The 21,630-nt window shown below is 40.9% G+C and overlaps 1 protein-coding gene across 2 annotated transcripts; it reads left to right on the top strand.

The window, feature by feature from the left end:
* Positions 1-6,526: 6,526 nt before the first annotated feature.
* LSM6 (LSM6 homolog, U6 small nuclear RNA and mRNA degradation associated) lies at positions 6,527-20,978 on the top strand. Of its 2 annotated transcripts, XM_004758016.3 has the most exons (5): positions 6,547-6,656; positions 8,101-8,205; positions 15,010-15,125; positions 18,670-18,783; positions 20,678-20,978. In XM_004758016.3, exons 3-5 carry the CDS (start codon positions 15,032-15,034, stop codon positions 20,710-20,712), a joined length of 243 nt encoding a protein of 80 aa, XP_004758073.1. In that variant the 5' UTR covers positions 6,547-6,656; positions 8,101-8,205; positions 15,010-15,031; the 3' UTR covers positions 20,713-20,978. The 2 variants fall into 2 exon arrangements, with proteins under 2 accessions (XP_004758074.1, XP_004758073.1); XM_004758017.3 differs by lacking the exon at positions 8,101-8,205 and having other exon boundaries at positions 6,527-6,656.
* Positions 20,979-21,630: the final 652 nt, after the last annotated feature.

Genomic DNA, 21,630 nt, shown 5'->3' with positions numbered 1-21,630 from the left:
ACACTTTGTCAGATAATACCTCTAAGTCAGGGGAGTGCTCTTGGGCCACCTGAAAGTTGCGAGTGGTTTAGAAATGTAGGGACTTCAAAGACGGAAAGAAGCCGGGCACAGAGCTGAGCCAAGGCTTCCTCTGCTCCAGCTAGTGGTGACTAATAAAATGTTATTCTTTAAAACACATACACACACCCCAAGAACACACAGGCCATCTTCGTTTATGTTGTAAAAGAGCAATCAGTTTTCTCTCAAACAGAATTCTTCCAGAATCTCTTTTTCTCTTGGTTTTCGAATTTTTATGAATGGACTATTGAATGTTGCTCACAATGAATTATACTAGAAAACCTTCTTTACGTTATGGGGGGGTGGTGGAGGATCCAGGACTTAGAAGACTCTAGTTTTCCTTAATGTGTAATTTATATGCTGAAGGTGGCACTAGTGTGTTCTTTGTCTGGTTAGGAAAGGGAAAAGCAGGTTTTGGTGAGGGTTCTGAGATGTCTGCTGTCCCTGAAGGGGAATGGGTGCCAAAAGTCAGATCTGGACAATAATCACCAGTTTCCAGCACGTAATCATTGATAAAGAAATGTTAATTAATTAATGATAAATACATGTTAATTAGTTAATTAGTTACGTGATTGAGGGTGGGGGGACAAGGCTCAAGAAGTGCTGAGATTCTGATTCCTGTACGGTCCACATCAGGGAGCTTCATCTTCTTTCGTGATTTATTTAATATTCATTCAAGTGATGGTACTCCAAGGGTCTTCTCCTGGGACCAGCCGAGGGTTGACAAATCTACGCATATATTCATCCATTTAGATTTAGAAGCACCTTTTCTTTGCCAGGTACTGGACAAATGCAAAAAGCTTAAACAAGGGAACAAGCTGTCACCTGGACATGGCCTTAGGCTGGATCCTAACCTAGCAAATGCCTCCGCCAGTTATTCAGGACCTCACCCACCCTGCAAGATCAGAGTCAGTCAGACAGAAGCTGTGACAACCGTCCGGCTTTTGGCTACATTGGAAGCTGCGTCTGTCCTCCCCATGTTTTACGTCCTCTGTAACCTGTGTGTCTCGGGTCTTCAGCTTCGATCTAAAGGCCTTGCTTATTCTTCTAATAAATGCAGCCCGGATTCTTCTCCATGCAGTTTGTAGCGAAGACCCCCAAGGTAAGAGGATACTATTTTTTCTCCTAGATACATTTTTTGGAGGTGATTGTCAATTCCCTCAGTTCTTTTTGGGGTGGATGTGAAAAGAGGAGAATGTTGTATTTTTGAGACAGTCCAGAACCCTCTAGGTGTGGTGACCTTCTAGTAATGTGTCCAGACATTGGTTCAGTTCTTGTCACAACAGAAACAACTACAGTCTTTGCTCTCAAGAGTTTTAGGTAACAACAGGTTTCTTATGGCAATGGCTTCAGTGACTGCAGAGACATCCATCTCTCCTGATACTAGAGAGAGAGAGAGAGAGGGAGAGTGAGAAGGAGAAAGAAAGAGAAAGCCAACTACTTAAGAAAAACAAAATTGAGATGAAGGAACTTAGGCTAATGTATTGGTCATTTTCAGATACCTTATGTTTACTAATCCCGAGTTTTGGGGTAAAGCATCCATCTTTTAATGCTAAAAGTTACAGGGATGTAGCATTTGGTCTAAATTTTTGCATTCTCCCTAAAAGAAGGCCTGAGATTCTGGAGTTGTTCTTGAACTTGACCCTGCTAGTTTATAATATGCTGCATTTTAACTATACCACAGTGCTGGTGAAAGAAACCGTTACACCGAAACAGCATATGGATTTGATAACCCACCCTGGAAAATCAAGGACATCTGGTTTTTTTTTTTTGCTGTAAACATTTTTTTGAAAGTCTAAACATAAAGCACTGGTCCAATTCATTAACATTTTGGAATGAATTTTGTTATGATATGTCATAGTAGAAATGGATTGTGGGTTTTTTTTGTAGTTGAAAAAAATCAAAATTTTCACATTATCAGGGAAAACCACATTAGAAAGAAACATTTTGAAAACTGAATTTATTTTAAAGAAGCTTGTTAGCAGGTATTCCGGCAAAGAAAATGCCTCAAAGATGTCAAAATGCATTTTCAGGAATTAAAAGAACCACACGCCTTGGAAGTTGTTTGCTGATATCTAAAATATTCCTAAATTTTTATATGCTGTACTTTATTTATCTGAGCCAGCCATACAGTTTTAATTAGTTTCACTGTGGTCAAATTAGCTTCATTAAAGTAGATGCACTCCGCAGCGAGATGCACAGCAGCCTTATGTACCACAGATTTCCAATATCAACTATAATTCATAAAGGCCAACACAACTCTTTTCTTTGTAGCTGGGTAACCATTTATGTTTGAGGTGAAGATGTTAATATGCAAATTTTGTGAGCTAGGAAAGAGGACGAATGCTATCATTCTAATTTATGACCTTTCATATGAGGCCAAATGTAAAGGCAACTTCAATTGTTTTATATCTCAGAGCCAGCACCTAGCAGATGTATGAAATTTGGAAGGTTAGACATAAACTTTTATTACCAAATTATAAATAATTTCTCCCACTTATAATGTTCACCTTTCAAGTTCATCTTGATTAAAATACAAGGGCAGCGTCACACCGATTTCCCTGAATTTTACAGCAGAGAGAGGTTTTCTAGAGTTCACAGTGGAGCATAAACCATCGGGCCATTTGGGAGACTCCCCTCACAGGAATTCAGACCAGGAGCCCATCTCTTTTGAAATTCAAAATTATAGTCAATGAAGTGTATTTAAACATCTCAAACATTGCATCTGAAGCCGAGTGCCCATGATGTAGAATATATCTTACCTTTAGACACAAATAAAAGGCACATGGCCTTTCCTGAGAAATCTGTCCATCAGTCAATAAGGTCATATTCCTTCTCAGAAGATATAACTGTGTAGGGCTGAATAATAGAGACATCGGCTACACCCGCATAGAACAGACAGTTCAGCAAGGGAGGAAACACACACACAACACGCACACACACACACACACACAGTTATTTAATTACAGCATTTACAAGTGGTACAAAGAGAAAGTATAGTGTACTATGATCATGAACAAGAGGAGGGACACAATCTAGTCTGAGGGATTATCAAAGGTTTTCCTTAAGGAATTTATGCATGAGCTAAGACTTAAGTGTACTTGGGAGTTGGCCTGGTGAAGAAAATGGGACTGGCCTCGAAATGATGAGGCTAAACTTAGAGATGTTACAAAAACCCAGAAGAGGATAAGGTTTGAATTATTTAAGAAGAAAGAATGGAAGTGAGAATTGGAATAGAGACCCCTGCATAAAACTGGGATGTCTGAATGGCTACATTGTTAAAAAGAAAAAAAAAATAAGGAGGAGGAGAAAGAGGAGGGGGAAGAAGAGGAGAGGGAGAAGAAGAAATTCAACAACTATAGAATGTTTTTCTTCTCATCTTCTTCAACAAATAATTTTCACATCCCATGATAAAAGGTAGATAATAGTGATCCAAATACCCCCAAACTAAGATGTGACAGGTTAGGTGTTTTTATTGTCCAGTCTGAACGCCCAGGATAGGTCTAAGTTCATGCCAGCACTTCATAGGAGGAAATGCATTGCTGGAACAAGACCAGCCAGTATTCTTAGAAGCATAACACTGATTAGGTACTAAAATCTGTTTTGGAAACTGTTGGCCAATCCAATTCCATATTTATATCTGTCATTATCAGCATCAACATAATACGATTACTCACATATATAACACACAGTGTTGTTGGGTGTTTTAGAAAATAAACTAGATAGGATACCTCTCTTATGAACATGAAACAGTGAAGAATATGGTTTTTTAAAAGACATAGGACAATAGATATTTGGAATAAAGAGTGAAATGGCAAGAGTTCACCTTAGTATTTTATATCAACATTTGGCTATTTTGAGACTAAGAGCCTCAAGAGAATGAGAAAACAGGCCACAGATCGGAGGAACATATTTGCAAAAGAACATATTTGTTCTTTGTATTTGCAAAATATACAAAGAACTCTTTAAACTCAGCAATAAAAATAGGATGATTTGATTTAAAAATGGGCAAAAGATCAGAAAAGACACCTCACCAAAGTAGATATACAGATGGCAAATAAGCATATGAAAAGATGTTCCACGTCATTTGTCAATTGGGAATTGCAAATTAAAATTACAATGAATTTCCACTAGACACCTATAAGAATGGCCAAAATCCAAAACCCTGGCAACACCAAATGCTGGTGCAGATGTGGACCAACAGGAACACTCAGACATTGCTGGTAGGAATGCAAAATGGTACAGTCACTTTGGAATACAGTTTGACAGTTTCTTACAAAACTGAACATACTCTTGTCATACAATTCAGCGAATGTGTTCCTTGGTATTTACCCAAATGAGCTAAAACTTAAAGTCACACGAGAACCTGTACTTAGATGTCTATAGAAGCTTTATTCACAACTGCCAAAACTTGCAAGCAACCTAGATGTCCATCAGTAAGAGAATGAACAAACTGTGGTACTCTAGAAAATGGAATATTCTCCAACATGCAAAAATGAGCTAGCAAACCACAAAAAGACATGAAGAAAACTTAAATGCCCATTTCTAAGTGAAAGAAGCCAATCTGAAAAGTCAATCAATGTACCATATGAATCCTACTTTTTGGTATTCTGGAAAAGGTGAAATCATGGAGTCATTAAAAAGACCCGTCGTTGCCAGGGGTAAGTAGAGAGAAAAGGATGAATAGGCAGAGCAGAGAGGAATTTTACAGCAGTGAAAATACTTTGCATGATACGATGATGGCAAATATATATCCTTATAGGTTTCTCAAAACCCATAGAAAGTGCAACACCAAGAGAGAACCCTAATATAAACTAGGGACAGGGAGTTGGGTGATAACGATGGGTCAGTAGAGGGTTATCAGTTGTAAAATCTAAGCTAAACTGTGTACGCCAAACTAAATCTGGTCAAATTACATTTAGGTTTGTATTCAGGGTTTCGAAGAACTTGAAGTTAGTGTTGGTGAACTAACATTCAGAAAAAGTCTTCCATGTGTTTTCTTTGTATTAAAAAAATGCTAAAGAAAATCCTGTGAAACTTGGAAAGTTGCCTTGTGAATCAGTAAAAGCCAATTATAAGCTGCTAAGGGGATTCTGGGCACAACTCCATTTTGATAAACTTGTTGGCTCAGAAAGTAATTCATGGTCCCCACCCCATTTGCCTGGTTGGGCCCTTACAGATCCATGCCCCCTGAAAAAGGTTGCAACCACCTCTGCCGGTGAACTGTGCCCTTAAAACTCCTCGTTGCCCCCTGCCCACCACGCCAATCTTAATGACTGCATCAGCGTTCTGTGGTAATGGAAAAAAGGCTACGAATCAAAAAGTTCTTTTTTTAAAATAATTGAAACAACCAGTGAAGAATGTGGTACAATTTGAGGTCTTTTGTGAAGAAAGCTTTTAGAGACAGGGCTTTCTTCATATCCTATTATATTTGCTCTTCACAGCTAATTATTTTATTTAAATGATACTTAATTTTTTTACATTATATTTTATACTGCAAGAACTTCAAATACAGCCTTTTCAATAAATCCGTAATGATTGGTGTTTACCCAAAGTAAGCTTTTATGGAAGGAAAGAAGGAAATCTTTTTTCCACCAAATCACACCCAGTTGTTCTCTCTCTGCCATATCCATCAAAGGTTCATTTCTTTAGCTAAAAGAGGTTTACATGTGGGGAAACTCATCCCTGTCTTAGGAAAAAAAATTCTGCATCTTCGATCCATAACACTTAACATGGTTAAGACTCTGTTTAAAGATATTTTTTCTTTGTTTATAGTGTTACAAATCACAAATAGAATTAAAGTATAAATTTTAAGTTGAGGGTATGTGTGTGAAGAAAAAAAGAATCAAGTGTCGGTGTAACAGTTTTCTTCTTTTTCTTCACCCTTTACATTAATAGCAAGAATACTGAGAATTCAAAATTCCAAACCAAGTTCCCATAGCAGCACTTAAATGCCTGCACACCACTTCCAATTAGAATTAGATTGTAATGTATCGCAATTTATGCCATTATAATTCGGAGTTACTTTAGTGATTTTAATTCTTTTTGTGGCAATTAACGTTGCCATGGGAACAATCTCTTGCTAATATCGACTTCATCTTCACACACACTTAACCAAAATCCAAAGGTGGATGTGAAGATTTGAGACTGCCCGTTTTATTTATTTGCATTAACTTTTTCAAGGATTTTTCCGAGTATAGTCATCACGTTGGCAGTAAATTCCAGTTTAGTGTAACTTCAAGCTCTCTCTCGCATTTCTGCCAAAAGGAAAACCCGGCTAAACGATCACTTCCAGGTTTTTAAAATTTTATTTTAGAGGTGTTTGTTTTCTGTTAAAAGAGGAAGCACCAGCGCTTTCTCCTTCGACCTCTAAAGGACCAACTTTGCCTTCAGGCAAAACGAGCTTCTTGGCTTTTCGCGCTCCACCGAAGTCTAGCCTTTTCGGTCCTCGCAGGCTGCCGTAGCCAGGAAAGGCAATCCTCGGTTGGCGCAGAAAAGTGCCACCTGCCTCGGCAGTTTCACTTTCGATTTCTTCCGATCCTCGGCGGAGGCCCGGCTTGTAGGGCACTTGGAGCGGGGGTTTGGATCCCGGCCACCAGGTGAGCCAGGCAGCCGCGCGGGCGGTTGGAGGCCCCAGTGCTCGCTCGCTGGGGGCGGGTTTGGGGAGCGGCAGCCCGGGTCTGGGCCGGGCAGCCCCTGAAAGGCGCCGGGAGGGAGCGCGGACGCCGGGAGCCCGTGGGTGGCGGGCGCCCCCCAAATGCGCTCAGTTCCTCCTGGGCTCCTGGGAAGGGCAGGAGATCTGTGGCCCCCGGCTGTGAGGACCCCTCCGGAAGGGCGTCTAGACCGCGCGGGGACGAACGGCAGCGACCTGGCCCCATCGAGTTGCCTTCCGAGACCGGTCCTGGTTGCCCAGGGTTCCGCGGGAGCCCAGGCGGGAGCCCAGGAGGGAGCCTGCGGAATGGGCGGGAAAGCGGGCCCCGAATGCGCGGGCCGGCCCCGCCCGGTTCCTGCGGGCTCCAGGGCTGCACTGACTGCATCGGGGTGGTTCCCCGACCCCCAGGAATCAAGAGCGGGACTAGCCCACCTTACCGAGTTCTCAGGTTGCCGACGCCCACGGTTGTAGGTGGTAGGTCCTACCACCCGGGTTTTGGTCTGTAGGTGTGTGCGCGCTCGCTCCTTACCGGTGTTTTTGTTTGCGGTGTCTAGTGTTAGGACGCTGGGAGATCAGGTTGGTAGTGGTTTAATGTGCCCCCCACCCCCATAACACAGGGCTCTTGAAAAAGTGAAAACACAGGAGTCCAGGGAAGGAAGTAATATGCACTGAATCCCATCCATAATTTCTTTCTGTATTTTAGTCTCGTGTGTGCTACTTTCCATTTGAGTTAAAACTATTTTATCAGCTGTATAAGTAGTCGTCCACTTGCATTGAAAAGTTCTTCCCCAAATACCATTTCTGATTTTGCGACTTTTGATTGGCTACCTATTCTGTCATTGCGTAGGTCCCATAAATTATTCAACCGTTTTCGAACTGTGAGGCATTTAGGGTGTTTGTAAACTTTCATTTGGCTTTAGCATCCCAGGTAATATTCTGATAGACTTTATTTTAAAACTGTATTTCAGATGATTTACTCGGACTAGAGTCTGAGCAAGGAAGTTATTACAATAGATGCTGTGTTCTAGTGAGGTCTATTTTAGATCTCTACACCCATTACCTAATTGTTTTCCAGGAAAGTTTTAGCAGTTTACCTCATTCATGTAAGGTTGTGCCTGTTTTTTGCCAAAAGTGTGATAGCTCATTATGTATTTTATGTATTCCAATAAGCAACATCTCTTTGGATTTATTTTTATTTTTATTTTTTTTACAGTGGTGTTTCCCATTTCCAGTTGCTTGAATTTTGTGCAGGAGTGTAGACGATTGTCTTCGTGTGTGTGTGTGTGTGTGTGTGTGTAAATGCATTATTGGAGTTATTGCATAGGCTGACTGAATGTTACAGCGAGATGATCTCTTAAGTGATCATCTAGCATAACTCCCTTATTTTGCAGATGAGGAGCCTGGGGCCTTGAGAGGTGAAAGGATGAGTTCTCCAAGGCACACAGCTAAATTAAGTAGCAGAACTGGGATTAGAATTCAGGTTTCCTGTCTCCCAAGTGAGTACTCCTTATGCTGCATTGGGTGGTCTCTGAGCTGAACTGTGGCATATTTATGTGAGAACCTTAAAAAATATTGATATCACTTGGATTATTCAGTCCTGTTAGAACTGTACCAAGTAACAGGTTGTAATCATCTGAGGGACATAGAACACTGAAAAATGGGAAATTGACCATTTTCATGACGGGGACTAGAAATCCATTACTTAGAATGGTGACCCCTGCAAAATTTTTTGACAGTTGTTTTCACATTCCCTTTCTGTCAGAATAAAATACCTAGTAAGTTATAATTTGTATTCTGTCATCTGATTAGAATTGAGCTGTTCATTTTCATTTGTTATACCTTGAAGGTTTTAAAAAACTTGTCAATTTAAGACAAAAAGTCCTTTGTTTTATTTATTTAGGGTTTATAACAGAGTTTTCAACCTCCCTTGACATTTTGAGCAAGAGAATCCTTTGTTGTGGAGGGCTATCTTTGCGTGGTAGAATGTTAAGTCACGCCCCTGGCCTCTGTGTACTAGCACCACGTTCCTTGTTCAAGATCAGAACGTCTCCAGATATTTCCCAATGTCCAAGTTTGCTTATAGGAATCATTTGGGAAACTTTATAAAATGTAAGTTGCAGCACCTCTTGCTGAATAGGAGTCTGAATAGGAGTAGACTATAGGAATCTGCATTTTAACAAGCATCTCTCTTGACTCAGATGCAGCTGATTCTTGTACAACACAGAAACATTTCTGTTTTCTTCATCTTTCTTTTACTGGCTGGTCAGTAACAGAAATATTACTGTGCTCTAGCCATTTAAGTGCACAGATGATTACTGTGCTTGTCACTCTATACCCATGGTTCGTGGGTGGAGGAGAAAGGGACAGGGATTTTCCTTGACTCTGACCTTAGATGCCCCCCCCAGGGTTGGCCATTGAGCTTGGGGACCAGGGATACCATTTTCCCCATCTCTGAGAAGCTGAGAAGCTTAGAATTTAAGTGGGAGACTGGTCAGCAGGAAAACTACAGAACAGCCGGATAAGTGGAAGGCAGTAGTGCTAAGTGGAAGGGGGTGGTGCTATGAGTGCTGGGTTTGGGGCTGGAGTGAGAGAGGGGAGGAAGGTAGCCCCCTACTGTGTGGGAGGAGGGATTGGTAGGGAGTCTTCAGGAGAGGGCTAGGTACCCCAAGGGTCTGAGACGGGAGATGTGTAGAGAGCTGTTCCCCGTGTCTGATGCCCTCTTGGACGCCCAGTTATTAGTCTCGAGCTGCATTTACAAGGGTTGTGATGTTATGCTTCATTGTAATTATTTACTTTTCACATTTTCTTCACCCTAAACTGTAGATATTCTATGAGGAGGTGAAAGTTTACAGGTAAACATTGCCAAGAAGCAAGAATTTGCGTGCCTTCTCCTCAGCAACATAATTCAAAATCACATTAGATAGATTTCTTAACCTTTGACCACTGTATTTCTTCCCAGGCTAATTGACAGCACTTTGTCCCTTTAGGCATTTTTCCTCCAGTGCTCCTGCTCTCGAGCTGGATCTCCCCTACATCTCCATAGATATCTGTGGCCGTTCCCCACCTGTCACGGGAGGATCCAGACATATTCCAAAGGGCAGCTTTGAAAGGGCTTGGGCTTTGGGACCAAGCCTTAGTTGTGCTTGCCACCTCACAGGGTTACTGTGTGAATTGCTTGTGGATCTCACACAGCTTGGCACATCGTTGGATGAATAAAATTTGGTTCTTTCTCCCCCATTCTTTTACTAAAAAAAAATCTCTGCAGGGCAGTGTGCAGATGTTCTTACACTAGACCTCTCAGTAGCTTCTGGCAGAAAATATACTGCCTTTGACTTAATAGCCATTTCTGAAAATAGGTCATTTAAAACAAGCCTGAGTAGGAGTCAGGGGAGGGAGAGAGGCATAGAGGTGATTATGGCTTTAATTTTCAAGGGAGAAGTTTTATCAAGGTGACCCTGTAGAAAGGAGGCCTTTTTCCTCTTATGTGTTTATGGTTCAAGAGGCTTTTCTCTCGCTTCAGAAATGGTCAGAACTGTGCCTTCTGCCTTAACCAATTTAAAAGATGAACATTAAAATTACGTGAGCCAAGTGATGGGAAAAATTGTGATGTTGAGACCAATTTACTCATACAGAATGGATTTATGGGCAAATCATCAAGTAACGGGGAGTACCAAGGAAGCCTAATGAAGACGAATGTAGAAGATGTGGTCTCCTAGAGTGATGGATAAAATGCGTCTGAAGCAGCCACCCCCTTTTCAAATAACTTCTGAAAAAAAAATTTTTCTTTCCAAGAGATTTAGCAGAATGCAGATGCTCTGGAGGAAAAAAAAAAAAAAAATGAAAAGCTCGGTAGTAGTCTTTCACATGTTCCTATCTTTTGAGAGTGAAAAGACTAGTACAGAAAAAAAGTAGAGAATGTGAAAGAGAGTAGTGGCACATTGTAGCAGGTAGAACCAGATGGGGAACATGGCCGCGTCAGAACTAGGTGAGCTGGTCCAGCTCTGCTCCATGGTAGAGAGCCGAGCTCAGGCAGGTCTCAGCTCAGGACCCTGTCACGTTCCCTGTCCTGTGGCTGACATGGTGTTCCCCAGACTTGCCAGGTCAGAGGAATCTGCCGGGCGTGTGCAAACCGGTTCCCGGGTTCTGCCCCAGAACTACCAAATCAGAATCTCCAGGCGAGCCAATCCATTATGGGTTGGGGAAACCAAGCTGGCGGTTCAAGTCCAAGCTCTCTTAGCCAGACTTGCCGTGCGTGCCAGGAACGTGGCGCCTGCTCCCTCCGTCGGCTGCATTTTGTCCTGTGGGCCTGTGTAGTGTGTTCTCCTCAAATCCAAATGCACTTGGGCGCCTGGGTGGCTCAGTGGGTTAAGCCGCTGCCTTCTGCTCAGGTCATGATCTCAGGGTCCTGGGATCGAGTCCCGCATCGGGCTCTCTGCTCAGCAGGGAGCCTGCTTCCCTCTATCTCTCGCTCTCTCTGCCTGCCTCTCCATCTACTTGTGATCTCTCTCTCTGTCAAATAAATAATAAATAAAATCTTTAAAAAGAAAAAATCCAAATGCACTGCTGTGCAGTGCCTTTGCTAGGATTTCTTTCCTTTGGGCCAGTGGGCTGCTTTTTCCTGGAGATGAGTGCTCTAGAGGTCTCTGCTCTGCCAAGCCTGTGCCAAGTGAGCTGCTTTCTCTGTGTGCCACTCTCCGCAAAAATCTATCCACATACATCCAACTTCTAAAAAGTTCTCCATTGACATGTTCTGGGGCTAGCTTGGTAGTGTAAACTCTGAGGGCCTGAGGCTACCTGTGTCTTACTAGTGTTGCACCCCCCCCAGCCCCGCCCGTGCACCCGATACTCAGGTGCTGCCAGGAAGTTGGGAGTGTTGAACACCTGCAGGAAGAGATTGATGCTAATTGGAGTGAAGATGTGGTTTTAACGGCAGAGGTGTGATCTTTGATGAGCTTAGAAGCATATTACCTGCTTTCTAAAAAGGTGAAAAAAGAAGATGAATAACATTTTTTTAAAAAAACAGCCAATACCAGCAATTTGTCTAGGCCTGGAGTCTTTTTGCTGTCATTAGCTTTTAACTTTGGATGAGGTAGTTAGTAATAGTCCTATCAACTAGATTTTCACATGACCATGCATCTTGGTGGTTGTTTTTTTGTTTTTGTTTTTTTAAAACACAAAGTAAAGAGCCAGCTTTGTCTCAGTCTTATACCTAGAAAGTACCATCCTGGGATTTCGCATCTGATAGGAAATGCACCTGACTTAGGAGCTGAGTCTCCATCAGGCCTTCAGAGTTAATAGTCTCTCTAGACCCGTTCAGCCACAAAACAGCTCGTGTTCAAGGCATAAATAAGGCAGTTTGTAGACGAATGGGAAGATTTGTTTGTTTTTACTAAACTCATCAAGAGTACTGAATCTGTTACAGGATTTACTTTGTAATATTTTTTCTTGCATTCAAACAGCATAAAGAAAATTGTATGGTCTGAGTCTCAAATGAATAGTGGTCATGAATAGTGGTCGTCCTGCATAGTAGTTGTAATTCCAGTTATCTACTGAGACTGGAGCTAAAAAAAATAAACTGGCAATCCAGTGGGAAAGTTAAATTAAAATTTGCTGAGTGAAATAATTAGCGGATTGCATTTTAAACAAATCTTTCAAACCTCGGGGAGATGGAGTGGGGAATGGTCCAAAGAGTGGCCCCAAATTCAGGCATGCTTCGTGAAATTTGCATTTTCTTTTATTTAACTGAGGCTGCTGACTTTTTGGGTTAAAGAAAATTGTTTTACTTAAATTATAATCACTTTTGTTTACTCACACCCTTTGAGCAAGAGTTTAAATTCTTCTGGATTCCAAGTTCTTTAAGGTCAGAACCTGTGTGAATGCCATGTTTTTTAATTTCCCTGAAAATATGTGCAGACATACGCACATTTACTCAAGAAATGAAAAGTTAGCAACTGAGCATTCTAGCTTACCTGAACTACCTGAGCCGGCCAATTCACTGTGAGGAAATCTCTAAACGATATTCCTGAAGCCATACTCAGTTCATGGAGTGGATAGACTGGGAGTGAAGTAAGCAGTGCTGTTTATGGAAGAAAGTGTTGCAAAAATTTGGATTGAAAACAATTTGAGTCATTGAGGAGAGTCGTTAATACATTGTATCCATACTGATTTTAAGTGTCACTACTCTATGGCTACTAAATAACAGTGAGCTGAGTTTGACTGAAACAGAAACATTAATTTCCAAAGTTCTTTTGCTGTCAGTTTTCGCTTAAGTAACTACAGTTTTGTTACATTTGTTTATCAAAGCATTTTGACCCAGATAACTGGTCTGTAACAAGATGAATTTTGAAAGGAGTGATTGGCAACGATGTATGTTTGATTTGGGTATATAATGCTCTGTCTGTATTTCAGACTCCTATTCTTGAATTTTAAGACTTTTTCTTACTAAAAGGCAACTTACAGAATGGGAGAAAATCCTTCCAAATGACATATCTGGTAAAGGGTTAGTACCCAAACTATATAAAGAACTTAAAAGCTCAACTCCCCAAAACCAAATAATCCAGTTTAAAAAAGGGCAGAAAACATAAGCAGACATTTCTCCAAAGAAGACGTACAGATGGCCAACAGACACACGAAAAGGTGCTCAACATCACTCACCATCAGGAAGATGCAGATCAAAACTACAATGAGATGTCTCCTCACACCTGTCAGAATGGCTAAAATCAACAACACAAGAAAGAGCAGGTGTTGGTGAGGATGTGGAAGAAGAGAGGAATCTTTGTACTCTGTTGGTGGGCATCCAAACTGGTGTGGCCAGTGGAAAACAGTACGGAGGCTCCTCAAAAAATTAAAAATAGAACTACTCCTATGATCCAGCAATTGTACTACTAGATATTTACCCGAAGAACACAAAGATACTAATTCAGAGGGTTACATGCACCCTGATGTTTATAGAGCATTAGCTACAATAGCCAAATTATGGAAGCAGCCCAAGGGTCCATCGACTGATGAATAAAGAAAAGATGGTGTGTGTGTGTGTGTGTGTGTGTGTGTGTGTCTATTCATGTGTGTATGAAACGGAATATTACTAAGGCATAAAAAAGAACGAAATCTTGCCATTTGCAGTGATACAGATGGAGCTAGAGAATAATATGCTGAGTTAAATAAGCCAGGCAGAGAAAAATACCATATGATTTTACTCATATGTAGAATTTAAGAAGCAGAACAAACAAGTAAAGGGGAAAAAAAGAGTGGCAAACCAAGAAAATGGACTCTTAACTATAGAGAACGAACTGATGATTACCAGGGGGGAGGTGGGTGGGGGGTGGGTGAAATAGGTGATGGGGATTAAGGTAGGCACTTGCTGTGATGAGCACCGGGCGATTAAAATAAAAACTTAAAAAAAAAATAAATGAAGACTTTTTCTTTATCTTATAGAGTGTATATCTGCTCTGATAGAGTAAGTAAAAATCTCGGGCTCCATTAGTAACCTTCAGGAGGCTGTATAAGTTTGATGTAGAGCACAGGCTGGTCATCCACTTACTAGCTATGTGACCAGAGCAGGACCTCTGTGTGTCTGTTTTCATCTGTGAAACAAAGATTTAAAAACAATACCTATCCCATAAAGTAGTCAGGTTTAAATGGATTAATATATAAAAAGTGCTTAGGTAAGTCCTGGCATCTAGTACACTCAGATGTTAGCTTCGATTATCGTTTTAATTAGTTTCAAAAACACTATTTTGGCATCATTTTGTAAATATGCCTATATTGTATAACATAGACTTTAAAATATGACTGTTTCGAGCTTGAATGTTGGTTCCATCCCATTTAAGGGCACATTTTTTTCAGCTTTTTGTGCTTTTATTTTCATTAGCAGAATGGAGATACTATGCTTCTCAGGGTTCGGAAGATTAAATGGGATCGTGTTTATAAAGATCTTAGCAGAGGGCTCAGCGTAGAACGAGCGCGCAGGAAATGATGGAGGTGGCAGTGGTTGTAATGGGTATAGTGACCGTGTGGGAGGCAGTAGTGACAAGTGATTAAGAACGGGGTCTCTGTTAACACAGGGAGCCACAATGAAGCTGTGTCCAAGGTTGCTGTGGGATAACTGAATGAGATCATGCAGCTTAGTATCTGGCTGATAGTAAGTCCTGGAAACATGCTAGCTGTCATGTTGTAATAGTAGTGAATAATGTTGAGTGTCATACGTGGCCCGGTGGTATGTGATTGCCTATAAATATGGTAAAGGCTGCAAGACTTCTTTTGGTGAATAATTAACTTTTGTCTTTGTTGCTCCTTTTCAGATTTTTGATCAGGATTGTTAAAATGAGTCTACGGAAGCAGACCCCCAGTGACTTCTTAAAGCAAATCATTGGACGACCAGTTGTGGTAAAATTGAATTCTGGAGTGGATTATCGAGGTAATATTTTCATGCTTTATCCTCACTCGTACAACTAAATGAGTAAATATGACTTAACTGGTTTTTATTAAGCTCTTAAGTGTACCCAGTTGGCGGGGGGACGGTGGAAAGCATTGGTTACCAGTAGTTTTTATGCCCATTTCTTTTTCTGACTCTGAGATGGTTCCCTTTGGAGGTAGGGTGGATAGCGGAGTGTGTGCTCTGACTTCCAGTGTGATTTGTGTGACTGTTGTCTCGTTTGTGACTGGATGTGTGTGTCCTTGTAGTAGCCAGGATTCTCAGTCACCTCAGGCACAAATAACTGGAAGCTGAAGAACACTTGGCACAGAAGCCTTTGTTTTTTATTTTTATTTATTTTTTAAATTTTTTATTTTTTATAAACATATATTTTTATCCCCAGGGGTACAGGTCTGTGAATCGTCAGGTTTACACACTTCACAGCACTCACCAAAGCACATACCCTCCCCAATGTCCATAATCCCACCCCCTTCTCCCAAACCCCCTCCCCCCAGCAACCCTCAGTTTGTTTTGTGAGATTAAGAGTCTCCCTCCCAATCCCATCTTGTTTCATTTATTCTTCTCCTACCCACTTAAGCCCCCATGAGAACCCTTTGTTTTTGCCGAAAATATTTAAGGTTGATAAGCAGCTATTTAGATAGTATCATTTTACAACATGAACTTCCCACTCTTAAGGAATGCGTGCTCTCCAAATACACCTTCCCATTCTTTTCGAGAATGCTCTTTTTAAGAGGCTGTGACACTACTGAAATTAAGTTTGTGGGAGGAATGGTATCAAATCCCATTTTTTAAAGTTACTCAAATACTCACATCTTCCCAAACTCAAATACGTTAATTACCTGGACTATTCACGAGTACAGATTACGAATTCATTAGCAAAGTAAAGCCTTTTTTTGGTGTCTTTTTGGTGTCTTTTCTGAATGAGGATGGTAGTCTTAAGCCTTTTCCTCTTTCCACACATGCAAACTTAATTTTCCTGAGAACTTCCTTTGTGTCTAGTGTGTGCTAATCATTTCAGTTTCCAATTTATCTTCACATAAATCCTTTGAGAAGTCGTTCTCCCCACCTAGTAAAGGAGGAGCTAGGACTCCCAATTCAAGCTTGGCTAAAAGCCTGGTTAAGAAATCACTCTGCTCTTAGTTACTGCTTTAGTTTCTTGTCATCAGTGACCTATCTCCAGTTTAATTTGATTATTCTAGTGGAACTAGTAGATTATACTGAAATCTGAGCTATGAAGTCTCTATATACCACTTCCCACCCATGAACTTTTGATGAGCCCAAAGGAGGTAACAGACTTCTAGAGATTTGAGCACATTCAGCAGTTGGTTTGGGTGGAAACATTGTGTTCAATGTCTTCTCCCAACCTACTTCACTGAGGACATCAACCAGCCTAGCCTGACTTTTTCTCTCTATACTCATTAGGGAGATTTTTTTTTTTATCTGTAAAGGTAGCATATGTGTTTTTCTTTTTATTTTATTTTTTTAAAGAATTTCAAAATAAATAATGAAGAAAAGTATACAGAAGAAAGCAAAGTTTCCCCAGATTCTTCCATCCAGAGACAATCAGGCTTACCAGTCTGGACCTGTGTCTGTATAAGCATAATTTTATATAAATGGGATCAGCTGTACATATACCCTGATTTCCTTTCCTCTTTTTACATGGAAAGAACGCATTCAGTTCTCTGACAGTATAGAGTTTTTCGTGCTGCAAAGGAGTGCCTTATGTGGATGAACCACAGTTTTGTTTTTGTTTTTAACCAATTTTCCTATTAATGGGTTTATAGGTGTTTTACCAATTTTTGCTATTTACTCAAAAATATTTTTGAGTAAACAGCTCTGCTCCTTTGACATGTCTCTTGAGCACTTGTCCAAGTATTTCTTTAGAATAGATCCCCCCCCCTTGGATTTCTGTATTAACGAGCTTGCCCAGTGGCCCTCCCCTTGGGGCAGATGGGCTTATTCTTTGTATTCTCCCAACCCTTGTATTAGGCTTGTTTTCAACATTTCCATTCTAACTGGCAACAAGTAATAGTTTCATTTCATGTCTGTTTCTTTGTTTACTAGTGAGGTTGAACAGCCTTTCACATGGCTTGTAACCATCGTGATTAAATTAAAAAACCCTAGCAATTTCTCTTGTTTAAAGAAAACTTCTTTTTTTCCTGTTATTCATAGCAATTTATCCCCTAGAGATGGGAGGGGGTTACAATTCCAACCTCCTGGACTCTTGTTCTCAAAACAACCTGTGCTAGAAGAATAGATATGTTTTTATTAATGAATATTTCATTTTGAAATGCTTTGGGTTAACTTTGAAAGATTTGCGTATCATCTTGCAGAAGTTTCTCGGGTGCTTAGGATTGTGGTTTAGAAGTAAAATAATACAGCAGGAAATAAACTGAAAACTTAGAGCTTAAGCTTTCTTTTGATGGGAAATAATTGTTAGTAATTGTTCATAATCTATTCTGATTCTTTGAAAGTGTACAGCTTCTAGCAGAATTCCGTTAGATTAGTGTCGTGTGTTCTCATTACACACACAATTTGGAAAAGGAACCTTTTTGTGTAGAGGGAAATTGGGGCCGACGCAGGGGAGTGAGGAGCATATTAACGAAGTAGAAACTAAATGAAGCTATCGACTTGGCTAATTGACCCAAACTTACAGTATTTGTTTTGCTTGGTTTTTGTTTTCTAGAAAATACCACATGGAGTCAGAGACCCAGAGGCTTATATATTTCCATCTCTTGAGAAAAATTATTGGGGCAAGTTTTGCACAATAACAGAGTTAAAAAGATTGACTCAGACAGTTTCCTTAAAAGCTCTTTAGAATGTTTTTGGCCGTTTTTCTCTATCAGTCTGGGTTCAAAACTCTTCTAACTGTAACAAAACAGGAAGGGACGTGTTACAATGCAGTATGGTGCTCTGTCTTCTCAAGCTGCTCTTCGCAGGAGTGACAGCTCTCAGATGTTCCTTCGGGAGCACCTGCTGTCTCCTCTCCTATTATTTTAGCAGATTGTGGCGACTTCCTCTGAGCCCTGGAGTACATTCATCTGCTGCAGTAGATGTTGGGGAAGAATGCAGTAAATCTGCCAGACCTATATTTTACCACGTGGCTAAAGAAGGAAATGCCACCAGAAGCTAGAAGTCCTGGCCCATGGTCATTTGTCCCCGCACACGTTGCCCACTCCCGATTTTAGCTTTCCAAGAATGGTGTGCTGTTTGGAATATGCTCGTTAGGTGACTTCTAGGAAGGCTTTAGAACTTGCTGCTGTTATCACACATCCCATGAAGCGAGTGATAGTCTGATGTTTCTCCCGTCGGTGGTGGGTTTGTGCCTGCGTTCGCATTGGATGCTTCTTCGCTGTCACTCCTGTTGGCATCGAATGAAGCCGTGGAGTTTCACTTTCAGTGTGAATTTTTGTATTAAGTATGTAAGAGCTAACAAATCATGAGATTGTCAGCTCTAAGGTATACCCTGTAATTTTCAACTCTGATGTGCCTTGGATATCTTCTCTTGGACTAAATCTGCCTGCAGGGGTCCTGGCTTGCCTGGATGGCTACATGAATATAGCCTTGGAGCAGACAGAAGAATATGTAAATGGACAGCTGAAGAATAAGTACGGCGATGCATTTATCCGTGGAAACAATGGTAAGATTCTCCCATCATACAGTTGTGCGACATCCAAAAGAGGCTTTTTTGTTGTTGTTTATAATTGGAATCCCCAGCAGATTTTCTGCATAATTCAGAAGTTTAGTTTTAGTCTTGCCTCATTTATTTTTAACTTCTTCAATCTCAGGTCTTCACTGTGACCAGTTTTTTGTTTTTTGTTTTAAGACGCTTCATGGAATTTTGGAACAGACATTCTCACCTTCCCTCTCTTTACTGATGAGGAGCTGAGGGATGTTAGGACACTGACCCAGAGCTCCAAATACAGTTTGTTATGTTCCTCCAATGCTGCCTCCCACATTGGAAGTTGGAGCTATAAGAGTGGCCACTGTTTCCCTGCTATCTTTGGTTTGCGTCATTTGGCGGGTAGCTTGTCCTGATGGTCCTTTCTTTCTTCAGCATTCAGATGCTTTTTATGGAGGTTTGCATCCCTTCATTTGGCAAAAATGACAAAATAGGAAACACGATTCTAAAGTTACTCCACTTTTTAACAGCTAGTATGTTGCTGTGATTATTAAGGCTACCTTGCTTAAAAAAGTGATCAGTGAAGTCATATTTGAATTTCTCAGGGAGAAGGGAAAAAAACCTCCAAACTGAAGGAATTATTCCTTGACCCATCCCCCATCCCCACCTTGGGGCCCATCCCCCAATGGAGCCTTAGGGCTCTTGCGTTCCAGTTTTTTACTGATGTGAATTCTTTAGTTCTCCATAATTTCTTCATCCCCCTTAACAGTTGGATCTCGGCTCTGAACTACATATTCTATCTCTGTTCTTACAGTACCATGTTTCTTCATATCCTATCTTTGCATGCATCTTTTGCTGGCTTTATATTCCTTCCAACATTTAGAATTCCTTCAATTTTTTATATTATTATTTTACTCCCTCCATTTACTAGAAATGTTCTGTTGTTCCCTATCTGCAGACAGCTGAGAGCCCCAGTCACCTGTGAGTGGTGACAGGCTAGATCCTATCCCCTGCACACTGCTTCTTGGGCCTGTCCAGTTTCCCAGGCGTGTTTCTACCATCATTCTGCTGCTTCCCTTCATACAACTTTTTCTGTGATGTAATCAGTGGTAGTTACCTGTAGACTCCCAGATTCACATCCTTGTCTCTTAAAAAAGATCTTGTTTAATTTGTGCTGTGTTCTTTGGTCAAGATACTTCTTTAATGTTCACTTTGAACAGAAGTGTCAGAGTCTGAGGAGGGCTGGGAGTGGGAAGAGAGGAACACTTCTGTGAAAGCCTGACCCAGAGTCACCTAGTTACTAAGTTTTGCCTTATTCTGAAGTACCACATATCCTAAAGAGTTCAATTTGGGTGCTCACAAGCTGACTAGCCAAGCAAAACTTTGGAGAACCCCGAAGGTTGATACTTTAAAAGAGAACTCAGAATAAAGATTTTAGTACTTAAAACAATTCCCCCAAACCCCCAAATTCCTCAGCTCTTGTTTATCCTGTTGTAATTAAAATAGTGGACAGTTTAGAGTTTATATTGGAGAGATGGATGAAAATACATTTTTTAGTGTTAATCTGAGGTTTAACCTGGTAGATTTACTTTACTACAAGCAGAATTATTATAATTATAAAACATTCTTATATTCCAGAGATTTTCACATCCATTTTTTTTTACCTTCCCGCTTGCAATTTACAGTCAAATGTATAGCGAACACTAGTGCACAGTCCCATAAGACGTCAAACCCAGGCCTGGATTCATCAAATCTAGTTTTTTTAGTAGTCCTAGAATTTATTGTTTAGTATGGAAATTCCTTTTCACTTTGTAGAGATGTTAGGCCTAAATCTATTTGCTTTTACAGCTTGCTATTGTGATTTTTTAAGCACAGTGTTTTTCAATGTATTTATTTTTTTTTTCTTTGCCAGTATTGTATATAAGTACACAGAAGAGAAGGATGTGAAGACACCAAGACGACAATACTTTTCATACTTGGATATATTTTTTTATGAGGTGTTTTTTGTTTTTTGTTATTTTGGGGTATTTTTTTTTGTGACTTATCCTGTTTTATAATAGTTGGTGATTTTCACTGACACGCAAGTGAGAGAAGTGCACAAAATCGTGGATGTAGTTGTAAAGAGCTTCCTCCATATTTAAGTTCCAGGCATTTTCTTTTCCCGCTGTGTCGGCGTGCATTTGCAAAAGAATAAAAAAAAAAAAGAAAGTAAATCCATTTCTCTGTACGTGATTTTTAACTCAAGTGTCCAGCAGTGTCACTTGGTTGGATTTGCTTTACTCGCTTGTCTGATGAAAGGATGCATATGAGGATCCTTAAACCATTTTAGACCTGGCCTCCTTTCTCCCATCTTCTTCGGCTTGCCACATGAAGTGCTCAAGGAGAGGCGTTCTGCAGAGGAATCCGGTTTCGGTCTGAGGCGGAAAAGGGTTTATGAGGTCAGAAGTTCAGCCTCTGATCCTGTTGTCACCGGGATAGAAAATAGAGCTGGGGATCTAACGGTGGCACTACCACAAAGGGAGCGGGGATGTGCATGGAGTTGGGGAGAAACTCCGAAGGTTAGCCATATTCGGGTTCGCCCAGAGCGAGGTCAGTCTGCAGTGGCCTTGCACCTCCTGCGTGGGTGGACGTGTTGGATTTTCTTGCCTTCTTTCGGGAGCCTGGGCATGGGTGTCGTTCTCTGATGTTTACGCAGCCCAGGATGGGAGGAGCCAGTCCCGCGCTCACAGCTGTCTGGCCGTCGTTCAGGTTCAAGCAAAGCCCGGACTTTGTAAACTTCCTCAGGTTCCAGTGGCTTCACTGTGACTGGGGGAGAATTTCTCCTCACCCCCCTGCTCAGGGAGGTGCTCCTGGGCAGCCTTTTTC

This window comes from Mustela putorius, unplaced genomic scaffold (genome assembly GCF_011764305.1).
Source record: "Mustela putorius furo isolate JIRA1106 unplaced genomic scaffold, ASM1176430v1.1 tig00000242_pilon_pilon_pilon, whole genome shotgun sequence".
NCBI lineage: Eukaryota > Metazoa > Chordata > Mammalia > Carnivora > Mustelidae > Mustela > Mustela putorius.
Note: the sequence above shows the minus strand (reverse complement) of the source record. Positions and strands in the feature narration are given on the sequence as shown.